The sequence below is a fragment of the Capsicum annuum genome, chromosome 3 (assembly GCF_002878395.1).
Source record: "Capsicum annuum cultivar UCD-10X-F1 chromosome 3, UCD10Xv1.1, whole genome shotgun sequence".
NCBI classification, from domain to species: Eukaryota; Viridiplantae; Streptophyta; class Magnoliopsida; order Solanales; family Solanaceae; genus Capsicum; species Capsicum annuum.
Window position 1 is genome coordinate 268,059,103 of NC_061113.1, and position 20,988 is coordinate 268,080,090.

Below are 20,988 nucleotides of genomic sequence, written 5' to 3' on the forward strand. Positions count from 1 at the left end.
TAATTATGAGTTTTATAATTACATAATATAGTAAGTTATATTTTTACAAATTATTGCTGCAAAAATATAAATATATATAATTTTTACTATTTTTATAATCGATATATATCTTATATTTTATAAATTATTGCTATAAAAATACAAATACATATAAATATATATACTATAAAATATAATTTAATAAAAATATTATTATTTTTTATAATTTAATACTTAAATATATTACTTAGTATTTTTTCTAAAAATAAATGATCATCTGAAATGCTAAAAGACGAAATAGACGAAAAAAATTCACAGTAATCGATGAAGTATTGAGTATTGTGCCTGAAAATCGAGCTGTTTGCTGCTGAAAGGGACCTAAAAACGGTTACCCAAAATAACAAAGCGCCCATTCCACGTGTGCTACGTCCTTTCATCTTATGTGTCACCACCTTTCTCACCCTGCACACTGTTGTCGTGTATTTCTCCGCCATTTTCTCGTTGCTACAAATACTGACGCTCATTTTCATCACAATTTTTTCTCTTTTGCCTCCTCGATAATATCATTTTTGACTGCAATCTCCCCTCTAACCTTCAGCGGGGAGGGATTCTTCACGTTTTTCCCTCGTTGGAGCAAAGAAGGTTATTGGGAAATGAATGGTGCGGAGGGACAATTAGAAACTGCCTTTGAAATTGGTGTGGTGGTTCCGAAGAGTTCCGGGAACTGTAAGGACGGAGATGAAGATACTGATTGTGTTGAGGTTCTTGTTGAGGAATTTCGAAAAGCGGGATTAATTGTTGATAGAGTTGTTGGCCTTCAGAATGAATTTATCAGGGTGCGTTACGCTACGACTTTTTACTCATATACAGTGGTTGCGCTTTACAGGAGATTTCCATTAGTTAATTACTACTACTAGTTTAACTTTTGTTTGAATACTAGTGGAGGAATCACCATTGTTTGATTTAAACTTAAATAGTCAAAAACATACCTAAAGTATCACGATTTTTTGAGTTTGAGTAATCACATTTATCAAGACATACCTAACCTATCAATTATTCATTACTACATGGTCATAGATGAGTTTTGGTGATAGTTCACGTAGAAAACTCACACCTTCGTAATTGAGGTATGACACTCATAAAAACACATACTTTAGGTGTACTTTTGACCCTTCACTCTTTTTTTTTTTTTTAATTTGTTTGAGCTTCATAATTCCCTTTTTCATGTATGGAATATTCATAGGCGAGAATTGAAGTAGATTGAAGTTGCCTGCATAATATATATTCCAATTTTAGTAGAAATTTTGCAGTGTATGTACTCATCTTAGTATCAACAAATATGATAAGCAAGATTTGTAAGAACAGCATAGGCCATAGTATATGTTAAGCTTGCCTCATATAGATTAGGGGGTAGGCATTATCTTTCTTTGTGGGATATAAAGGAATCCAAAACGTTAGAACTGAATTTTGGATCCTTGAGACTGAAGACAAACACTCTTAGTTGTCACAAGCTAAGAACTAGTATATATGTACTTTAAGGAATTTGAATGATGGCATATGACACATTGGATTCTTTTACCTTAAAAAATTATGAAGGTAGGCAATGCTTGAAGTTTCACACATGGAAACAGATAAGTTGCCAATATTTATGTATGTATACACATATTCTATGTTGGCCGTCCCTTTTGTTATGATTATAATTTTCTTTAATTAGAAAAATACTGCTATGGGCGTGATATGTCTGGTCACTCAAAAGATATCTCCTTGGTGCTGGTTTGTTATGGAGTCTGCATATAAAATTATATGATCTTAAGCTCTTTCTTTCCAGCTGGGAGCGCCATTAAAAACTCTTGGCCAGGCTGCAGCAGAGTTGCAATTGAAGAAACGGACTCATATCGGTGATAATCATTAAAGTCTCTTTAGTTTCCTCCTTAGATTTTTTTTTTAGTTTCTCTTTTTTTATGTATGGTCTGATGTAATTACTGGCTGATTCACCTATCCAAAAAAATTGCAGGCTTTTGCTTATATCTGAGCACACAATTTTGGTTTCAGGAGTGGATTTGCAATTTCACTGGGATGAGGTTGAAGCATATGAAAGGCAGCCAGATGGCTCCTTGTTTAGTTGGTTGGAGCGCTACTGTTGCTACCGCCACATAATATATGGGATTGTGAGTTAACTGGACTCCTAGCCTGCTCTAGATCTTGTGGTTACTTGTCCTAATGGATGCATAAGTTTATTCATGCCTTCATTTGATTGTCTATATCAGATTAGGCAAGTCTGAAGCCGGTCTTTTTTAGTACTGTTTACTTGTCCCATTTGAAACTATTAGATCCCTTTCCCTTTATCAAAGATAAATCTTATATGTCTTAATTTATTCCAAAATAGGAGTCTTCTGTGTTTTTATTGCAATCTAAACTGGAATATAAAAAATCTTCTGTTATGTAGTATCTCACAATGTATTCCTTACCATGTTTCAAGTTCATGTTTGCTGAGTCCAAAATTGCAGGTGAACACAAGCACCTCATCTTTTATATTAAAGTCTGATGGAAATGAGGTGCACTGGGAGCCAGGGAAGCCTCTTTTGCGAACATTGGAATCAATGAGCATTGTTAAAGAAGTGTTCCCTGTGCATGGTATTTTTTCTCTGATATGTTCAAGTTATCACTGGTGTAGAAACATCCAAAACAGATTAAAATAAGATTAAAATTTTACTTTGCAGATGAGAAAAAGAGGAAGCAGCTTCTAAGAAGTTGGGCATTGAACTGGTGGGACTTCACTGCACAGCCTATCGATGATATTTGTAACTATTATGGAACAAAGGTGAAGTTTTTGGAGGAGTCTTTTTCCATTCTTTGATCTTGTTATATTCCGCTGCTATTTGTGTCCATGTTCTCTATGATGCACATTTTCTACTTGCTTAACACCCAATACATACTCTCAACAATAGATAGCTTCCTATTTCGCATTTCTTGGGATGTACACAAGATGGATGCTCTTCCCAGCTGCATTTGGACTTACAGTGCAGTTAGTGGATTTTGGGTAGGTTAATCCCAATTTTTTTTCCTTTTTACTGTCAAGTTTGTTGTAGTTGTAACTCTGATTCTGGACAAGCTCTTACATATTCTGCAGGTCATTTCAGTTGTTTGTCCTTTCTGCTTTCTTCATAAGCATAATTTGTTGGGCTGTGTTACTTTTCCAATTCTGGAAACGTAAAAACTCGGCACTTCTTGTCAGGTGACACATTCAGCATGATTATTCTGTTCGTTACTGTCACATCTTTTCTATATTGATGTTATTTGGATTGATGTCTTTTCATTCTTATTTCACTGCTTGGAGTGCAGGTGGCAGATGATCTATCCAGCTGGTGGAGTCAATGGATCTAGATCCTTAGAAGGTGAATGGTATCAGTTTCAATCCCCTGTGGAGCTCATGAGGAAACAGGGAGCTGACAAAACTGATAAACCAAGAGGAAAAGAAGCATTCCAAAGAGAGGAATGGGTTGGTCATTTCATGAGATTCAGAAATGATGCCATGATTATACTGAGCATCATATGTCTCCAGTTGCCTTTTGAATTGGCTTTTGCTCATGTCTATGAGGTTTTGAGGTCTGACATATCAAAGTAAGCAACTTTATATTCTTCTACTCATGACATTAGCATACTTTGTCCATAACTACATGTTTTATCTATATTTCCTAACTTGCATCATTAGTAAGAAAAGAAAAATGGATCATCTCATGTCTGAAGTCTCAATATCATCCCGGTGTCAGAGATATCTTCAAGTGGTTGGTTAAGATTCCATGTCAAGATCCTCTCTTTGGCGTATTAATGTAAATAAGCTAGGATGCATTACTTTTAAGTCTCCCAGTTCAGCAGCGTAGGATGACGTAAAAATTCCTCATCATGTCAAATTGTTAATTGGTGTATTACTTAGTTTTTGATACTATTGAACAGATGCCGATATTGCTAAAATTTCTTTTGATTGTTACTCCTTTATTTCATCTATTCGATGTCCTAGTTTTACTTCATAGTCTATTAAGAAGTATTTTTCTCTGACATTGAAATCCTTCTGTCATGCCAGCATGCATTTTATTTCATAAAACAACCTGCCAATATTTTGTGAAACTTTCCTATTATGTTCACCTTCCAGGGTTTAGATATCCTGGTATTCAGATTGCATTCTCAAAATGTTGGTCTTAATCCCAAGAAAGTAGTTGTCTACCAGATAATTCCAATTTTCTTGCCTATCCAGCAGTGGCTCCTATTTTCATTGTGGGGGTTGAGAAGTAAATATACGAACTTGTCGAAGGGGGCTCAACATCTTTTATATATGCATAAAAAATATGTTTAACCATGTAAGAAAAGTATAAAAACAGTATAATTTTCCGTCGAAGGGGGTTCGGATGAACTCCGTGGAACAAAGGTAGCTCCGCCACTGCTTTCCAGTGCAAAATCTTTGCAGACTACAGTTTATCAACATAGCCTTCTCTGCTCTTAATTCACTTTCATAGCCTTCTCTGCTCTTAATTCACTTTCATCTGCCTCATACAAAAATAATATGCTTTCTGCTTCTTTCAGGTTTTGTCTGTTAGCTGTATACCTCTTTATTATTCAGTACTTCAACAGAATTGGCGGAAAGATCTCAGTGAAACTTGTAAAATATGAGCACAACAAAAACATAGAACGGAGAGCTGACAGTTGGGTTTACAAGGTGGTTATGGAAAGCGTTGCTTCTTTCTCAGTTGTCCAGACTTTTTAGCCCTTAATTGTGAATCTGCTGTCTTCCGCAGGTCTTTGGCCTTTACTTCATGCAATCCTACATTGGAATCTTCTATCATGCTTTATTGCACCGCAATATTATGACACTTCGTCAAGTTCTCATTCAGCGTCTAATTATATCAGAGGTAGATGGGATTTTTTTCTGATTTTTTTCATATATGCCATCTGAATCTTTACTAATGTATATCTTGCTGTTTCCCAGGTGCTGGAAAATATGCTGGAGAACTCTCTACCTTACATAAAATACAGCATTAAGAAATATAGAGCTGTGGGGTAAGGCGCTCTCTTCATTTCGGCTGGTTTGCAAAGATTTAGTTGGAGAGCTAATTTACTATGTTTTATTATTTGTTTGCTGCTTTCTGGTCCATTTGATTTATTCCTTTATGTAAAGAAACAAGAGAAAACGTGAGAAAGGAAAGTCTTCAGAAAAGACCCAATACATGTCTAGAGTAGAAAAGGAGTACCTTAAACCTGATTATTCTGCTAGTATTGGAGAGGAGCTTGAAGACGGACTTTTCGATGGTAATTAATGCTTCCTATTTTTGTTAAAGATCCTACATGAATTTTATTCTTATTGAGCACCTTTAATAACATCTCCCTGTTTGAATTATTGCAACTGCAACTGTTTCAACATACCCGTAGGTCGTAACTAATTGAAACTCTTAATAATTGCAGATTGTCTGGAATTGGCATTGCAATTTGGCATGATCATGATGTTTGCTTGTGCATTTCCACTTGGTTTTGCCTTTGCTACTTTGGTACATAATGCACCTGCCTCCCACTTTTGATATAGTTCGCTACTTTGTTTAATGAGTAATAAGGAGCCGTGTTCAATTTTGCTTTCACAGAACAACATCACAGAGATACGAACAGATGCACTGAAATTGCTTGCCATGTTAAGAAGGCCTATTCCACGTCCTGATGCAACAATTGGAGCTTGGCTAAACATATTTCAGGTACATGTTGCCCTTTCTTTTGCCGAACCCAATTATACGAACTCTTACTTGCTAACAACCTGTTCTTGTAATGTCTTAATCTCTTGGAATTCAGTTTCTGATTGTCATGTCAATATGTACAAACTGCATTCTCCTCGTATGCCTTTATGATAATGAGGGGAAATGGAAAATATCACCTGGACTTGCTGCAATTCTCATTATGGAACATGTACTTCTGCTCCTAAAATTTGTGTTCTCACGCATTGTTCCAGAGGTATGATTTCTAGTAGCTATACCAATCTCAGAGAATACACATACCATTGTGCCTAACGAGAGTTGCTCATTTCCTACATCTTGAATAGGAGCCGGCGTGGATAAGAGCTAATAGGATGAAGAATGCAACTCATGTACATGATATGTGCTCCAGACAACTTTTAAGGAGCATTTCTGGTGAAAAGATGCATGCTGAATTAAAAAAAGATGAATAGTAATATGTTGAAGGACTTACGAGTGGCATGTTCCTATCCACACTACGTTGTCACCTTCGTTCGTCAGAGTGAAATTTTGAAGGTAGATGTTGGAGCATATATGAAGATTTTGAGCTGTGTATAACTGTGCAACAAGTGAATTTCATCTTAGTGGACCCTTAGGTGCCAGTGTGCTTGTTTCGCAAGGCAGTGTAAAGTGCGGTTCTCTTCCTTTAAAGTAAATAAGTTATGTTTTCGATTGAGCAGCTAGAGTAGATACCATTTCGTTAATAACGTTCATAATATTACCTCCGCGCCAACCACATACTACAAAGACATAATCAGTCCATCACTGCTAAACAGAATGTATTTTTCTTATCATCATTAAAGGATTGATTAGACACAAAAAATGAAAAAACAAAAAAGACAACTGAAGAAATAAAAACGAAACAACTTCCCATATCATGTCTGGAGAACACACACGTCAGAAAGAAGAAAGTAAAATTTGAAAAATGATGCTGCACTACATTATTGACTTCATGTTCGTATTGGCAAATTATGTTACAGTGAAATGGATTTGAGTTCATAGTTGTATTTGAGCATCCTTTAGCAGTCCGCTCTTTGTTGTTCTGCAGTATTGTTCTCTTATTTTGCATTAATATCACGACTGTTTTCTGTTTTCTTTTTCCATGGTTGTGCATCCCCTTGTGATTGTATGCACTTTTATTTTGTAAGTTCTCTCAAACAGTACTCTGGCAATTTGCTACAAGAGATGTTGATCTTCTTGTTGATATCTCACTGCTGAATCAACGACGAGAGCTACCAAAATGATCACTGACTTGACGGGCATAAGAGGCAACACTTTTAGCCCATCTCTTGATTTCTTCCTTGAACTTCTTAGAATCGAGATGTTTCAACGATCTCATTTCAGGATCAATTGAGATTTCCATGAAGGAGAAGCAGCTGCTGAAGCGTCCACGCTTCACGGCAGCAGCTTCATCGGTCCTCATAATTTGCCTCCCTTTGCTGCATGAGGCAGCTGCTTCGTTGGAGGTTGAATCTTCTGCCATCAACTGATCCTGGAATGAGACCCTTTTGGGGTTTTGTAGTTGAGAATCATGTATCTCTCAAGAGGGACTTTTATAACAAAAGAAAATGCTGCAGAGGATTCCAAGCGTATGTAGCAAGGAATAGTTTTGCTGCAGTAGACTTTTCAAATATTCTGCAGAGGATTTTGTGTTACTAGTCAAATGTCTAGTTCCGTAAAAGCGTGTTAAATTGGTGTTCATTGTTTTTACTCATGTTGGAAGCTTACTTACTGTATAATCATGTTTTGATGTTTACCTGAATATGTTTCCTGCTTTAGTCGTAGACGTTTCAACGAGGAATGGTTGTTACCAACCTTGAATTGACACAACTAATTGAACTCTTTAACTAATACCAAGTTCTCAGCACGTTTGGACTTTATTATATGGAAGGAAACTTTCTTCCAATAACCTACCAATCATAAGGGAGAAAATAGATGATACAAAACCAGAGGCCACCAACTCTCAGCTGTTTGTAGCTAGCGCCAAATTTCCAATGGGATGCAAGAAACCTGTATGTTACCCTTAAAGTTGGTCTTAAGAAACAATAAATGAATGATAATTGTACTGTATCACCATTTGAATATAATAAATTCAGTACTTTAAGAAAGACTATCAACTAATAATAAGAATAAATTATCACAAGTAAAAGGCAAAATAGCTCCTTGTAGTTGTATGAATTTGTAAAGTGAATATCTCTACTTAGACTTTTGTCATTCGAAACCCTAAACTCATTAAAACACAATATTTCAAGCCCTCTGATCGTTGATCAAGCTTATGTGACACAAAATTAGATGAGTTGAATAAAGTGCATGACTGCACGCGCATGGGGCGAGCGAGGATCATTTTTTGGTCTTTTTACATTAAACAATTAAAAAATGAAAAAAGAAAAATAAACCCCCCCCACCACCACCACCACACACGGCACCATTGCAGCCCCAAGCTGCTTGGCCACCGCTACCATTAAACCTCCCCCAATCCTCCTCCTCCGCAACATTGCCACCGTCCCTGGGGAAGGACCCCTATTTTTTTCTCCATTTTTTCACAATATATACACAGAGATAAGAATCACACAACGAAGAGGACAGCCTAACAGATATACTCCTCGGCTTTTCTATTGAATAAGAACAAACACACATACTCACACACTAAACAAAACACACACAACCACGCCAAACACACACTTAAGCTGTTATACACACACAACAATCCACACGCACAAATTGAGCGAAAAGGGGGGGAAACAGATAAAGCGCAAAAAGAATGGAGAAAGAGTAGAGATAAGTCGAGGAAGGGATTCAAAGAAGGAAAGGATTGAGAGAGAAAGCAGAGAAAAAGAAGAGTGATCGGAGAGAGACGTGAGAGAGGGAAAACACATGGAAGCTCACTGTTTTCGGCGAGTTCTCGCCGGAAACTGGCCGAAAAATCACGCCGTCTGCTCCATCCCACCAAAAATCCGACCCAAAGCTCCATTAACAACCTTAAACCGCTAAAGTCAACCCCTGTTGTCGACAAACCCGCCAGAATCGCCACCGCTAAAGTCAACTCCTGTTGTCGATTCCAGCGACAAACCCGCCGGAATCGCCATAGGAGGTATTGAAAAAATTTTCATTTTTAATTCACCTTTTAATTTTTTTTTATTTACTTTCTCAATTTAAATTTATGATTTATGTAATTTCTTATGTGGCAATTTAAAAATGACGTGTAATTTAATGCAACTTTTAAAAATGATGTAAAAACTAACGTGACAGCAATTGTGTTACACGCACCGAAATAGGGTTTGAAGTATTGTGTTTTAATGAGTTCAGATGACACAAGTCTAAGTAGAAACATTCACTTTACAAACTCAGACAAGTACAAGTATGCTATTTACAAAGACTAATAAATTCTGACGTCCTAATCTTACTGTTTCCTCTGCAAAAAGAACTTTTGGAGAAAAAAACTTACTAATTAGGACCAGCAGTTTCATCCTTACATGGAAACCTCAGCTGTTGACCAGACCCAATATTACTACCACCCCAAAGTACTTCCCTGGTAACTCCATTAGCCAAATTGTAATTATAAATGGAAAGCTAGGCCAAATAATACCAAACGTCTCCCCATACAAGGTCCTGATAGTTTGCCGAGTAAAGTCACTTTAACATGGGCAAAACTCTCTTCAACGCAAACGAACTCAGTCGCAATTGGAGTTTTCTCCACATACTACTACAACATAGAAGTAAACGCCCGAAACTCCTCAATTTTTAAGCACAAGAAAGTAAAATGGAATAATCAAATAAAGTACCAATCTAAGATGCCATAAATTGATATAGATGAATCTTTCAAAACTCTGATAAAGGGAGTCAATTTTAGCTCAAAACTAGAGATATTGCCCTTGCCACAATAGCTACTCATGAGAAAGAAACAAAGATAAAGTCAACACAAAACTTTGATACTGGAAAAAACCCATGCATTACAAGTCATACAACCATAGCATTTCCTAGCATGAACTTTTAAGCCTGCCTGTTCCTCTTCTTGACACCTGACTTGGCTACCTTGAGACTCCTGTTCACAGCACTCAACCTTGCGAGGGCTGCCTTCTTCAGGTCTGGCCTGTAGTAGTTGTCTGCAACCTGTACAGAGTAGTAGTTAAAACACATTCATACAATAATGTGGCAATACAAAGCTGAGACAAGAGAAGTTTCTATTTAGCAAGACAATATTACAAGTGTTCAGAAGTAATCTGCGGAAAAGCTTAATATCAACTAGCAGATTAGAAAAGACAATCGGCAAGAGATATAATTTTCAGAAAAGTATGAAAACATCAAAATTTTCAAGCAAACTCCAAAGAAAAAACGCAAGGCAAATGGTAAAGAATAACAAATCAGTCAAAATGATTTCTATGTGATTTTTTACAAATCAAGTACACCTCGTTATTCCACATGTAGATCACTGAACTTGGTTAGGACTACTCAACTAATCACCACATTAACCAAAACAGAAATTTTAGCACTATAAAAAAGAACTGATTCTCAAAGCCTGTTTTCAATTGCTTCAACAAAAAGTTTTGACTATTATCAATTGATTGTATTATTTCACAAGTGGAGACTCCAAATAATCAAGATAATTTTTTTTTTGAAGAGAAAATAAGAATGTGATCGCATGAAACGGCTCTTGTGAAGGAATTGAAAATCCATACACAGATTCCTATCAAAATGTGAAACGTTAATTAAAACTTGTTAGTGGTTCAATCATAGCATCGCTGGTCATCGGACATTTTGCTACCATCGACGTGGCATCAGACTCAAAATAATAAGAATGAACAACTATTATGATCACAATACATATGTGTACTTGGATAGGAAGAAGACAAACATCATCAACAGTCGATTTTAAAAATTTCTATCTGCAGAGTTTTATTATTGGAATCAACAGGCATCCAAACAATATTTGTTAATACAAGTATAGAAAACAATTTTGAGTAGGGCAAGGTAGCAGAGAAACTACCTACTTTAGATTTCATGACAAACATAGAAAAGATGCAAATTCAGCAAAATGTAGTTCAGACAAACAATTGTGCAGAAAGGACTTCAGTAAAGTAGTGAGCAGAGGTGGATCAAAACTCAACCTGGTTTGTTACAGCCTTAGCCATTCTGCGGAATTCCTTCTTCATCACAGATTTGTTCAGCAAGCTTGAAGGTTTGTTTTGCTTCTTGGTCTTCGATGTAGCAAGCAAAATAGCTTTATCTTTGCCCTCAGGCTGGATAGTCACAGTTTTCTTGTTTGCTAAGCCTAAAGAATCATAAAAGCATAAAACAGATTGACTTCACAGTAATTTAACCCATGATACATCAAGTTTCTCAAGCAAGAAGAACAAATACCAAGCAAACCTTCTGGAATTGAAAAATCACCTTGCCAAACAAGACAAACTTAACTTCAATAGCAGAACATATGTGTACACTTCCAAAAACCCATACAACATCAGAATTCTACATGAAAATATGTAAAGCATTACAATTATAGCTTGTTTGGGTGGTAGTTACCTATTGTATTGTACTGTGTTGTTACTTACATAGAGTCCCATTTTGTGTAATTGGTGTGATCTGTCACTACATTACTCTTTTTTTCTCATTGTCTATATCTTTTTAAAAAAATAAAATGGTGTCCGAGCAAGCATTAGTGCACCTCGACTAAATCCACAGTATGCCTCCCACCTCCCACCAATAACATATATCATGTAAGTCTGTCCGCCAAGGCTAGGACAGATAGGAAGAATCACCTCGCGTTTCTCTGTCTCAGCCGGGGTCTGACCTGAGAGCTCAGGTTCTCAACCAACTTCATTGACCACTAGGCCACAAATAATCCTATTTTATTCTTCATCCCATCTTTTTAAAAGTAGCTCTAACCAGTACCCTACTTTTCTAACGAAAACGTTACAATCTATTCAAACAATATATTCATTAAAACAATACAGTACGATACAACACACTACTCAAACAACCATCCAAAAAAAGCGTTAAATGACAATTGCATGTACAACTACAAAAACTAAAAAAAAAATAAAAAATTCTAATCACATATCAACGGAACAAAATCCCGATCTAAAAAGCTCTAACAACAAAACGCAGTACGTAGCCCAAAAAAAAACAATCAACACGTCGATTGTATATGGACTAACCAGAGTGCTTGTAAGAGTGAAGGTTGTAGAGATTGTTAGGTTCTTTGCTGAAGACGACGCCGGCGGTACCATTACCGAACTCCTTAACCAAAAAGGAGTTGTTCTTCTTCACGATCTCCCATACTAGTTGCCCTGGAACGGTTGTCATTTCTACAAAGACAATCAAAAATGGATTCCTAGGGTTTCCTTTTGACGGCGGAAAGAGGAGGATGCTGAGAGCTTAAGAGCGCTTTTGTGTGATACATTTTCTTTATATATAGTAATATATTGATACCTAAAACCCTAGGCAATGGATTGTGATGGGCTGGGCTGGGCTGGGTCTAGCCTATTAATTTGCCCATCTTTTCTCCATTTTTCTTTCACACGTATTTTAATCAGATTTGTTTTATATTCAGTCCCAATCTCAATTTATGTAGTTTTTTTTTTTTTTTTTTTTTGGAGGAATTTGAGCAAATTATGTATAATTTTCACAAACATTTAATAATACAATTTTTATCATATTGACATAGAGAAAATTAATTAACCTCTTGAAGTAAAAGAATTGCATAGACCAGCTTATGATTTTACTAATTTCACGAGATACCTAAACATTGTACAACAAGAACTAGCTGATAACTTTGTTCACAAAGATTTGGAACAAAGAATTTATGAATGAAACTATAGATCCCAAACCTTTTTTCAAAACCAAACAAGAGTGCCAACACACTACATTCCTACCACGACGACACATTGACTTATTTTTCTGGAACCTTTCAGCAAGTTACTATCTTACTTGGTTCTCAAAATATCACACACTCATTTCTCCTTGAAACCGTGATGCAGCATATGCAAATAATGACATAACTAAATGCACATACACAAAAGAACCCCTTGTAAAATCAGACTCAAGAGGGAAATAACGACCATCTTCATTCTTCACAATCACACTACATAGAAGTTGGCATTGCCTCCTTGAGGTGAGAGAATGTGAAATTCATCTGCTAAGATCTCATATTCTGAAAGCTCCGCGCTTTTTCATTTTCCAAACTTAGCTTTTCAATTTTCAACATACCAAAATGAAGAAAATAAGAGGGGGAAATTGTAAATGCACTGACTAGACAGTGCAACCCGTAACATAAATAAATAGTAAGTACTAAAAAACTTCCAAGTTATTAACCCTCTAAAATCAAAAGATGAAGAATTGAACCAATCCTAAAATCAGAAAACCATCTTTACACCTCAGCTAGTGTTACATTATGTACACCAACAACAAAGCCGCCTATCAGCAGAGCTCCTCAACGCCACATTTTCCGCAACAGTGACCACACCCTGTTATTGTACAGAAATGATTCAACTCCGGAATCCAGACTGGGCTGCTACAAATCAGAATTCCTACACGACGAGTCCTCATAGTCCACTAACTCTGACCATTCTGATCAATCGAACAGTATTCAACCAATTCTAGGTACAAGAGAACGGTGGGCAGGTCGTATTGAGTTATTTAATGCTTCATTTATCCTACTGAACACTATTTTCAGGGGGACACAAGCTAGCGCAGGTCCTTTAAGCTTCTCCACCACAGGTATCTTCATTCTATTTTGCTGGTGAGAACCAGTTAAGGAAGACAATTTTCTAATCTTCTTTGAAAACAGGCCATTTTTCCGTGTCCTGGGTGACTTTGTTGGTGAACTACGAGGTTGCACCATGCGATGCTTAGAAGTGATCTTGCCTGCAGAAGTCGGCTTGGATTCATAGACAATATCCGCACCTTGAAAAGCTGAGCTGTTCTCACCACGATCCTCATCTAAGTCATAGCTACTGCTATAGCAATCAGAACCACTGACTAGCAGTTTATCACAAAAGCCATCATCCAAAACTTCAACTGTGAGGGGGTGACCTATGATAGGCTGACCAGTCAATTTGCTCATTAGAGAGATATATGGAACATGCTGTGGACGATAGCTGGTTTTGACCTCAAGATTAACATCATACAGCGAAGAATCAGCAATGTGGTGCCTAAGAAAGAAATCTGATGACTCATATTTGGGGTTAACTGTAAATCGAGATTGCCGATAGGGTAGCAACCTCTGGGGAATAATCTGGTCTGCTGTTGGCCCCTTCATATGAGCTTCTCTGAGAGAAACATTCCTGCTCCAACCTCGCAACTCATCCATTTGATTTTCTGTAACTGGTCTTGACTTTAAACGATAGCTGGCAACTTTCCGACCTGGAGAAAGAGGGAATGAATCATGATCTATAGCAGCCAAATATACATTTACGTCATCTTTCAAGTCCCTGTATTTTCCAAAATCTTTCTTTTTAATCTTACGTGTGTGCCTCGAATTCCTCTTTCTTTTCAACTGCCACTTTGAAGTTCCTTTCTCCATCCTCTGGCTGAAACATTGGTAATCGTCACTACCAGAACTAGTGGAGCCTGAGTCATTAAGCTCCTCACTCCCAAAAGACATAGCCTCAGCTTGGCTGCCCTGGCTACCCTGGCTAGACTGTGCCCCAACACCACCTTGAGCTTTCTGAGACGTGCAAGACACTATAGGAGACAAGCCTGTTAGGAGAAATAAAAGACATCAGTATAGATCAGACAGAAGAACAGCAACAATGTGAGATTTCAGAAATATGAAATCAGAAGAGGAACGATAAACAGGGGAAGAAAAGCATTTTTAATAAAATTGCTTCAGAATAATTGGCGAAAATACTACCATGCAACTCATACATTGATATTGATAAGACAAGAAAATGAAGATAAGTCCATGTAGACAGAGAAGTGTCGTGACAAGTTCACACACTGAAAACGGATTCTCAAGAAAAATCCACAGAACAGATTTTTTTTTTTGAACAGTTCCACAGAAAACAAGTTGTTCATTGAAACAATCTGAGTTAAGAAGTTTCCTATAGTGCGAGCTACGAAGTTCAAGATAGGCAAACGGCTGCTGTATAAGGTTTTTGTATAAAAATAACAGTGTCATGTGGAAACATGAGATTAAAATGGGCGCCTTTACTAATTAATCTGACAAACCCTCGACATAGAGTAGAGAAGGAAGTGCGAAGAGTGACCCACTCTAAGTAATACTTTCATAATGCAAAACTAACTGCAAATTTAAGAGGAATGTATCACCAGAACAGCCACAACCAAAATCTAGCACTTCACATCAGTTAACTAAGTTTGTGTCTGATGCCTAAGACCAATATGCGAGGCTTCCATGAACACAACACATTAGGTTAGGTCCTCCTAAAGTGAAGGGAAATGAAATCTTGTTGCATGTTTGCTTTTCTACACCATATTATACAGAGTTTATCCATCAGAAGATTCCAAGGGAAAAGCATTGTGGATCTCCAACTAACAGATCAGCAAAAATGTTCTTAGAGGCCAGCTTTTGTTACCATTTTCAGTGCATGCACCAGTAGCACATGTGCCACAAGGACAATATTTCTTGAGTTTACTCCGGATCATTGGGGTCTTATGATACCAAAAATATCCCTTTCACCACAGGAGAACAAGCCAGCCTTGTTACAATGCAGTATTAGTCAGCAAAAAGTGCCAACATCCAATGGGGCTATAAGCGCAACGCGACTTAAAGTGTGGTTTTAAACGGAGAAAGATACTACACAACAACAATAATAACATGCCCAATGTAATCCCATAGGTGGGGCCTTGGGAGGGTATCTCGTGTACGCAGACCTTACCTCTGCATGGTAGAGAGGTTGTTTCCAATAGACTCTCAGACTCAAGTAAAATAAGTGTGTTTGTGTGTGTGTGCGCATATGCATATATAATGCAAGGAAAAAGAACCACAAATATAAACAATAACTTTTGGATAAAAGATAAGAAACAATTATAACTAAGCAAAATATATGATGCAAAAAATCACAACAGTCAAGTTAAAAATTTATTTAAAATATCTGATATAGATGAAAAGATGTTGTTTTATGCTTCTTAAGAAAGTTTCCTTATACCAAATTCTTCACTTCTTAATGCTAATCACTAAAAATTTACTCATATTGTTTTCTAACAATTGATGTAATCAGTTGTTGAATATACTTGTTGTTTAGTACCTTCCACTTACAGATATACCCATTGATGATGAGGGTGCATGCCTTAGAACCTTAGGCATGCTCTGTAGCCCTGCCTAAGTGAGGCCAAACACACAACCTGGCTTTAATCGAGTGCTTAAACGCATCTCAATATAGCCTTTAAAAACACTGCTACTACTGTGAAGACTAAAAACAGTAAATGCAAGGAAATCTCTGCTAATGCACATAATACCTGCAGATTGTTTCTCTTCTGCAACTAAGGGCACATCAAACAATCTGTCAGAAGAACTATTCTCAGACAACCCCAAAATACTGGAAATTTCAATCTCTTTCTGTTTGTGCTCAACAAGGGAAGGATCATGAGTGTGGCCAAATGCATCCAATGGTTTCCCATTTCCATGTGTAACTGAGATACTATCTGTGTCGTTATTTAGTACTGTAGGAAAACTTTTCCCAGACTCGTTAGATTGTAACCCAAAAACTTTACTTTCAGATACCCCTGCAAGAGTAGAGCCAGTTGGACTAGGAAGTTGTTCACACATGATAGGAACAGACACCATTGCTGTACTCTCTAAAACCTTTGTCAAGGGACGGCGACGATTCTTCCTCTTTAAAAAATCATGAACATGTGCCACCTGAGATCTCTTCCTTTTCAGAGATGGCACTACACCCATCCCTAGGTCATCAAGCCCTTTCATGCGTTTACTTCCCTCAGTTCCATCATCCTCGGAGTCGTTTGGGGTTCTCCTCCGTGCCTCACATACAGGTTGCTCCTCAGATGCAATTATAAGATTTGGCGCCTCAAATGATACACCAGATTGAGACAATTCTTGTGCAGAATTTGAATTATTTCCAGAACTAGTCAGTTCCTCGTTTAACTCTTTACCATCTTCAAGAGGATTAGATGAAGTATGTGATCCTTCCATGGTATGATGCTCTCCATCTTCTTTATCTATTCTCGAGAAAAAATCTGGATGGTCTTTCCCGAGACGAGCACTTTCAATCTCTAGAGCATGAATAATGGCATCCTCTCTTCGAGCATATTTGACAGCCTTTCTTGAAGAATTAGCAGCAGCAGCCTTAGCTTTCTTAATACATTCATCATATTCCCCACAGCGGAAGGCTTTCACCCGCTTAGATTTTTCAAGATTGTACCAGTCCCTGAAACAGCAGAAGCTATTAGACACTTCAACATGAATCGAGCTAAAAGGAAAAGGAAAATGTTCACTTCAATAGTTGGTACTCTTTACAATGGGAAAAGCAAGTTGAAAACAAGTCCATGTAAAAGATACAAAGATGATAAATACTGAATGACAAAAGTAAAAGACATAGGATTGTGAAAAAGGAACACCACAAGTCTGAATTGCGGGAACATTAGCAGACTAAATAATAGCAAGGGAACTGATGTCTCCTTTTTCTTTGATTTCCAGGCCAAAAGATCAGCAAAAAATAATGTCTCCATATCTGGGAGAAGCTGGTACCACTACAGAAAAAGGACTAAGATGCTTTTAGTATCCTACAAGAACTTTGAGTCACTTGAACTGGCATTAATTTTCCAGGAACATTTAAAACTGGACTCTGCAATAGGAATAGATGATAAACGCGCTCCAAATGACTTCTGTCCTTGATGCCACTGAGCAAGAACCACAGTTAGGAACATAGTAACCTCAGCTAGCTTGATAAATCAACTTTTACCAATCGAAGGAAGATTCCCCATGTTGCCAAAATAAAATCCTGCACGTCACATACATGACGAAGTGCTTACAACACTAGGAAAAGGTTTAAAAAAAAATCAGCATTGTTAATTGACAAATGCCAATAAACACCTAAAGATGTGATTTCACTCCCTAAATTTAACTTTCCAAAGCCAGAAACTGTTGTACGTACTGCACAAATGGCACAAGCAGTATAGAACGCTTCACGACAAGGAAAGCACCATAAGAAAGCTTAATTGATATACTAAAACCTTAAGTAAGAGATTGCATCGCTGACCCACTCTTCAAGACATATCATATAATCCTACTATATATACTTCACACTAAGTTATTTCAGTCGGTATTTCATACTTATTTTATTTGTCAGAAGTAGCTCCCACAATTTCTAGTTTCACAACATCACAATGAGCCTCATCTGCTTACTTCTATTATAGCACTATGTAACATTTCTGTTCTAAGCGGACACTATAAGCCTATAACTGTAGTGAACTGTGAGCACGACAACCTTAGCAGCGACAAATGATTGAACAATACACTCGCTCACCTCATTTCTTTCACCTGACTCTACAACATGAATTTTACGTTCATTTTGTCCCATTGCTGCTTCTATAGAAGAGAAATTTATCAAATCCTATCCAAATTCTAATCATACAAAGCATCAACTAGCTGCACAGAGGAATCTAATCTCTTTTTCATCCATCTTTCACAAGTTTCGGAGTGGGAACGATAAAACTAAAGTGCGAGAAAACCAAAATTGGAGGAGAAAGGACCGTAGTTTAACCCTTAAAAGAAAACCATTAGATGGAGAAATAGTATATACATATGTACACGCCTCCAGCAACCACCAATCATCTCCAGTTCAAACAAATAGCAAGGAGAAAGTGCAAAACATATAATGAACTTAAACTCCCTTACTTGAAGTACAACAACAACAACAACAACAACAACAAACCCAGTGTATTCCCACATAGTGAGGTCTGGGAAGGGTAAGATGTACGCAATCCATACCACTACCTCCGGAGAAGTAGCAAGGCGGCATTATTAAAAAATAATAATAAATAAATAGAAAAGGCAAAGTCAGCTAAGAGATGGTAGTACACACAGAAGGAAAACCACACAATTAAGAAAAAACAAACCCAGTGTAGTCCCAAAGGTGGGGTTTTGGGAGAGGGTAGTGTGTACGCAGACCTTTTCTCTACCTCCTCGAAGTAGAGGGGCTGTTTCCGGAAGACCCTCAGTTCAAGTAGAAAACATGGGAGCAATTAAACGGATATAGAAGTATAGAGGCCACAGAAAATAATAGGGAAAACGTAACACAGAATACAAAAGAGGAGCAATAACCATAACCAATCAATATGAAATAAAAAGAGTAATTTTTTAACAGAAACTTACACACTTGCATCCTCTCTTCCAAGGAGCTTAACAGGAGTCCCTGATCTTGGTGAAACAGAGCAACTCTGAGGTAACTCATCAGACCCCAAAATCCGACCAGGCCACCACGACCCGTTACGCCTACGGACCCACACCAACCCCCCAACCGAAGCATCAATGGCTTTCACAATAGACTCACCAGAACTCCCCATATCCTTCAAAGCACCCAAAAATGCACCGTAAAAAATGGAAAATAAAAATCCCAAAATTCAGTCAGTCCACAGCATTCCAAAGCCCCACAAAAATCAGTTCTTTACCTGTCATCAAAAAAATGCACAAAACCCTTTAAACCATATAACAAAAAAAAAACTTAAATTAACATAAAATTTACGAAAAAAAATAAACCTTTACATGCAACACAAAACCCAGATATCCAAAACATCAAAAACCACCAGAAAAACCAATGAACCAGACAAAAAAAATTGAAAAAATCGATTGAAGAGTTTATGCTAGAGATTAATAGATCTAACTGGGGAAAAAATAACAACAAAAAAACTTCCGTTATGAATATTGAATATGATTCTTTCCTTATTTTTCCAAAACCATTTTTCTCCCAAAAAAAACAAAAGAAAAGAAAAAAACCCCACCTCCTTATTTATTTAGATTTCAAAGTACCTCCATTTTTTCTTCTTCCTGTTTCACTTTAAAGCACATTGAGATTTTAGTTTCAGAGTAAAAAAAGTACATATATACATACATATATAGCAAAAATAAGCAAAGAAAGTGAGGTGGCGGCTGCATAGAAGGTGAAAGTTGAGAACAATGAAGTAGAAAAAGAGTAGCTTCTTAGTACTAACAAATAAAAATGGATCGAAAGTACCCTTTTCAGTATCTTTTTTTTTTCTCTTCCAAAGCAGAGAAGAGAGAGAGAAGGGACCGTCTTCGTTAGAGAGAGAGAGAGAGAGAGTGTGTGTGGGGTTTTTTTTGTTGCGTAAATAATTAATTTATTTTCGGAAAAGGCAAAAAAGTGTTGTGATTCAGCACGACAGGTAGTACAATAAGATATCTACACCTCTTCTGTGTACTTCTTTGAGGGGCCCTTTCTTAGATTGAAGAAATATGCCCCTCTATTTTGTCATAATTTCAATAATTTGCCACCTGAAAAAAGTAAATTGTTGGTTTAACCCGGTTAACTAAAGCATCGAGTAGGTAGTTGAATTCTAATTTTTCTGGCATTAATTTACTCACTTGGGACTAGGGATGGTGCGGCTTATAAAATCTATGTAAATTTATAAAACTTTTGACTATTTGTATCGTGGAAAGTTATTTGAAAAGGTGTAATCCGTTAATTTTTGAAATATTGATGAGGAGGATCTTTTTCATCTCTATTGACTTACATTATCTCTGTTGGCTTACACATAGAAGAAAAGTTGTATACTTTAGTTTTGACATCCAAATAGTCAGTGGAGAAGACAAAATCTTTATCAAGGGGGTTCAACATAAGTAAGGATGCTACTAATATCCACAAATAAGCGGGTCGGGTCACAATAAGAGGTTCAATACGCACACATGAATCCCTTTGTATAAGGAAAATTTTCACTACAATGGTAAAAATAGTTCAAAATTTTTGACTTTGCTTCTAACACAGTTCGTCAATATATATATATTTAAAAAAACAAACCTGTCGAAGAAGTACTCCGCAACCGCGTTGTCTGTGAACAATTCAACTCCCGTAGAGTATCCATAGAGAAGGACAAAATTCATGTCTTGTAGTTTTTACTTTGTAGCAGCATACTACAATATCTAAAATTAAGAAAGAGATAGAATTAGGAAAAAAATTATCTTCTAAACAAGAAACAAAATTATAAAAATATTGTCTTAGGTATAATTTGGACTCACATTACCGAATTTATCTTTAGCAACATTACCCGTCTTCTGTAAAGCGCCACAATTTTCATCAGGCAAATCTTG

At 36.9% G+C, this 20,988-nt stretch overlaps 4 protein-coding genes and 1 non-coding gene across 19 annotated transcripts; 1 reads left to right on the top strand and 4 right to left on the bottom strand.

Moving 5' to 3' along the window:
- Positions 1-313: 313 nt before the first annotated feature.
- On the top strand, positions 314-6,423 carry LOC107861759 (anoctamin-like protein At1g73020). The gene is made up of 16 exons (XM_016707126.2): positions 314-815; positions 1,808-1,877; positions 2,032-2,147; positions 2,487-2,613; positions 2,700-2,800; positions 2,928-3,019; positions 3,110-3,214; positions 3,322-3,600; positions 4,558-4,690; positions 4,770-4,883; positions 4,961-5,031; positions 5,150-5,280; positions 5,434-5,516; positions 5,607-5,714; positions 5,809-5,967; positions 6,056-6,423. Exons 1-16 carry the CDS (start codon positions 420-422, stop codon positions 6,179-6,181), a joined length of 2,211 nt encoding a protein of 736 aa, XP_016562612.2. The 5' UTR covers positions 314-419; the 3' UTR covers positions 6,182-6,423.
- Positions 6,424-6,465: 42 nt separating this feature from the next.
- Positions 6,466-7,789, bottom strand: LOC124897265. Its single transcript, XM_047410148.1, has one exon. The coding sequence runs from the start codon at positions 7,228-7,230 to the stop codon at positions 6,967-6,969; it is 264 nt and encodes an 87-aa protein (XP_047266104.1). The 5' UTR covers positions 7,231-7,789; the 3' UTR covers positions 6,466-6,966.
- A 1,732-nt stretch (positions 7,790-9,521) lies between these two features.
- Positions 9,522-12,279, bottom strand: LOC107861762 (60S ribosomal protein L28-1). Its single transcript, XM_016707128.2, has 3 exons — positions 11,903-12,279; positions 10,853-11,016; positions 9,522-9,857 (listed from the first exon to the last, which is right to left on the bottom strand). Exons 1-3 carry the CDS (start codon positions 12,048-12,050, stop codon positions 9,738-9,740), a joined length of 432 nt encoding a protein of 143 aa, XP_016562614.1. The 5' UTR covers positions 12,051-12,279; the 3' UTR covers positions 9,522-9,737.
- LOC124897496 lies at positions 10,375-10,529 on the bottom strand. Its single transcript, XR_007054212.1, has one exon. It is a non-coding gene; the product is annotated as a small nucleolar RNA snoR2/U65 (small nucleolar RNA).
- Positions 12,280-12,893: 614 nt separating the features above from the next.
- LOC107861761 (uncharacterized protein At1g51745) lies at positions 12,894-19,997 on the bottom strand. 15 transcript variants are annotated; one of them, XM_047410159.1, is made up of 5 exons: positions 19,898-19,997; positions 19,039-19,334; positions 16,164-17,092; positions 14,211-14,444; positions 12,894-14,108 (listed from the first exon to the last, which is right to left on the bottom strand). In XM_047410159.1, exons 2-5 carry the CDS (start codon positions 19,227-19,229, stop codon positions 13,333-13,335), a joined length of 2,130 nt encoding a protein of 709 aa, XP_047266115.1. In that variant the 5' UTR covers positions 19,230-19,334; positions 19,898-19,997; the 3' UTR covers positions 12,894-13,332. The 15 variants fall into 15 exon arrangements, with proteins under 15 accessions (XP_047266115.1, XP_047266117.1, XP_047266114.1 ...); XM_047410161.1 differs by lacking the exon at positions 19,898-19,997 and adding an exon at positions 19,693-19,871; XM_047410158.1 differs by lacking the exon at positions 19,898-19,997 and adding an exon at positions 19,665-19,798 and having other exon boundaries at positions 16,161-17,092.
- Positions 19,998-20,988: the final 991 nt, after the last annotated feature.

Excerpts from the sequence above, each read along its gene's own strand:
- LOC124897265 (XM_047410148.1), bottom strand. The coding sequence starts at position 7,230 with ATGGCAGAAGATTCAACCTCCAACGAAGCAGCTGCCTCATGCAGCAAA.
- LOC107861762 (XM_016707128.2), bottom strand. The coding sequence starts at position 12,050 with ATGACAACCGTTCCAGGGCAACTAGTATGGGAGATCGTGAAGAAGAAC. Across the intron at positions 11,017-11,902 it reads TCACTCTTACAAGCACTCTG|GCTTAGCAAACAAGAAAACT; the intron begins GTTAGTCCATAT and ends ATGATTCTTTAG. Across the intron at positions 9,858-10,852 it reads CTAAGGCTGTAACAAACCAG|GTTGCAGACAACTACTACAG; the intron begins GTTGAGTTTTGA and ends TACTCTGTACAG.
- LOC107861759 (XM_016707126.2), top strand. The coding sequence starts at position 420 with ATGTGTCACCACCTTTCTCACCCTGCACACTGTTGTCGTGTATTTCTC. Across the intron at positions 2,148-2,486 it reads GCCACATAATATATGGGATT|GTGAACACAAGCACCTCATC; the intron begins GTGAGTTAACTG and ends CCAAAATTGCAG. Across the intron at positions 5,715-5,808 it reads CTTGGCTAAACATATTTCAG|TTTCTGATTGTCATGTCAAT; the intron begins GTACATGTTGCC and ends CTTGGAATTCAG.
- LOC107861761 (XM_047410149.1), bottom strand. The coding sequence starts at position 19,229 with ATGGGGAGTTCTGGTGAGTCTATTGTGAAAGCCATTGATGCTTCGGTT. Across the intron at positions 17,093-19,038 it reads GGAAGAGAGGATGCAAGTGT|GGACTGGTACAATCTTGAAA; the intron begins GTAAGTTTCTGT and ends CTGCTGTTTCAG. Across the intron at positions 14,445-16,160 it reads AGAGAAACAATCTGCAGGTA|GCTTGTCTCCTATAGTGTCT; the intron begins TTATGTGCATTA and ends TTCTCCTAACAG.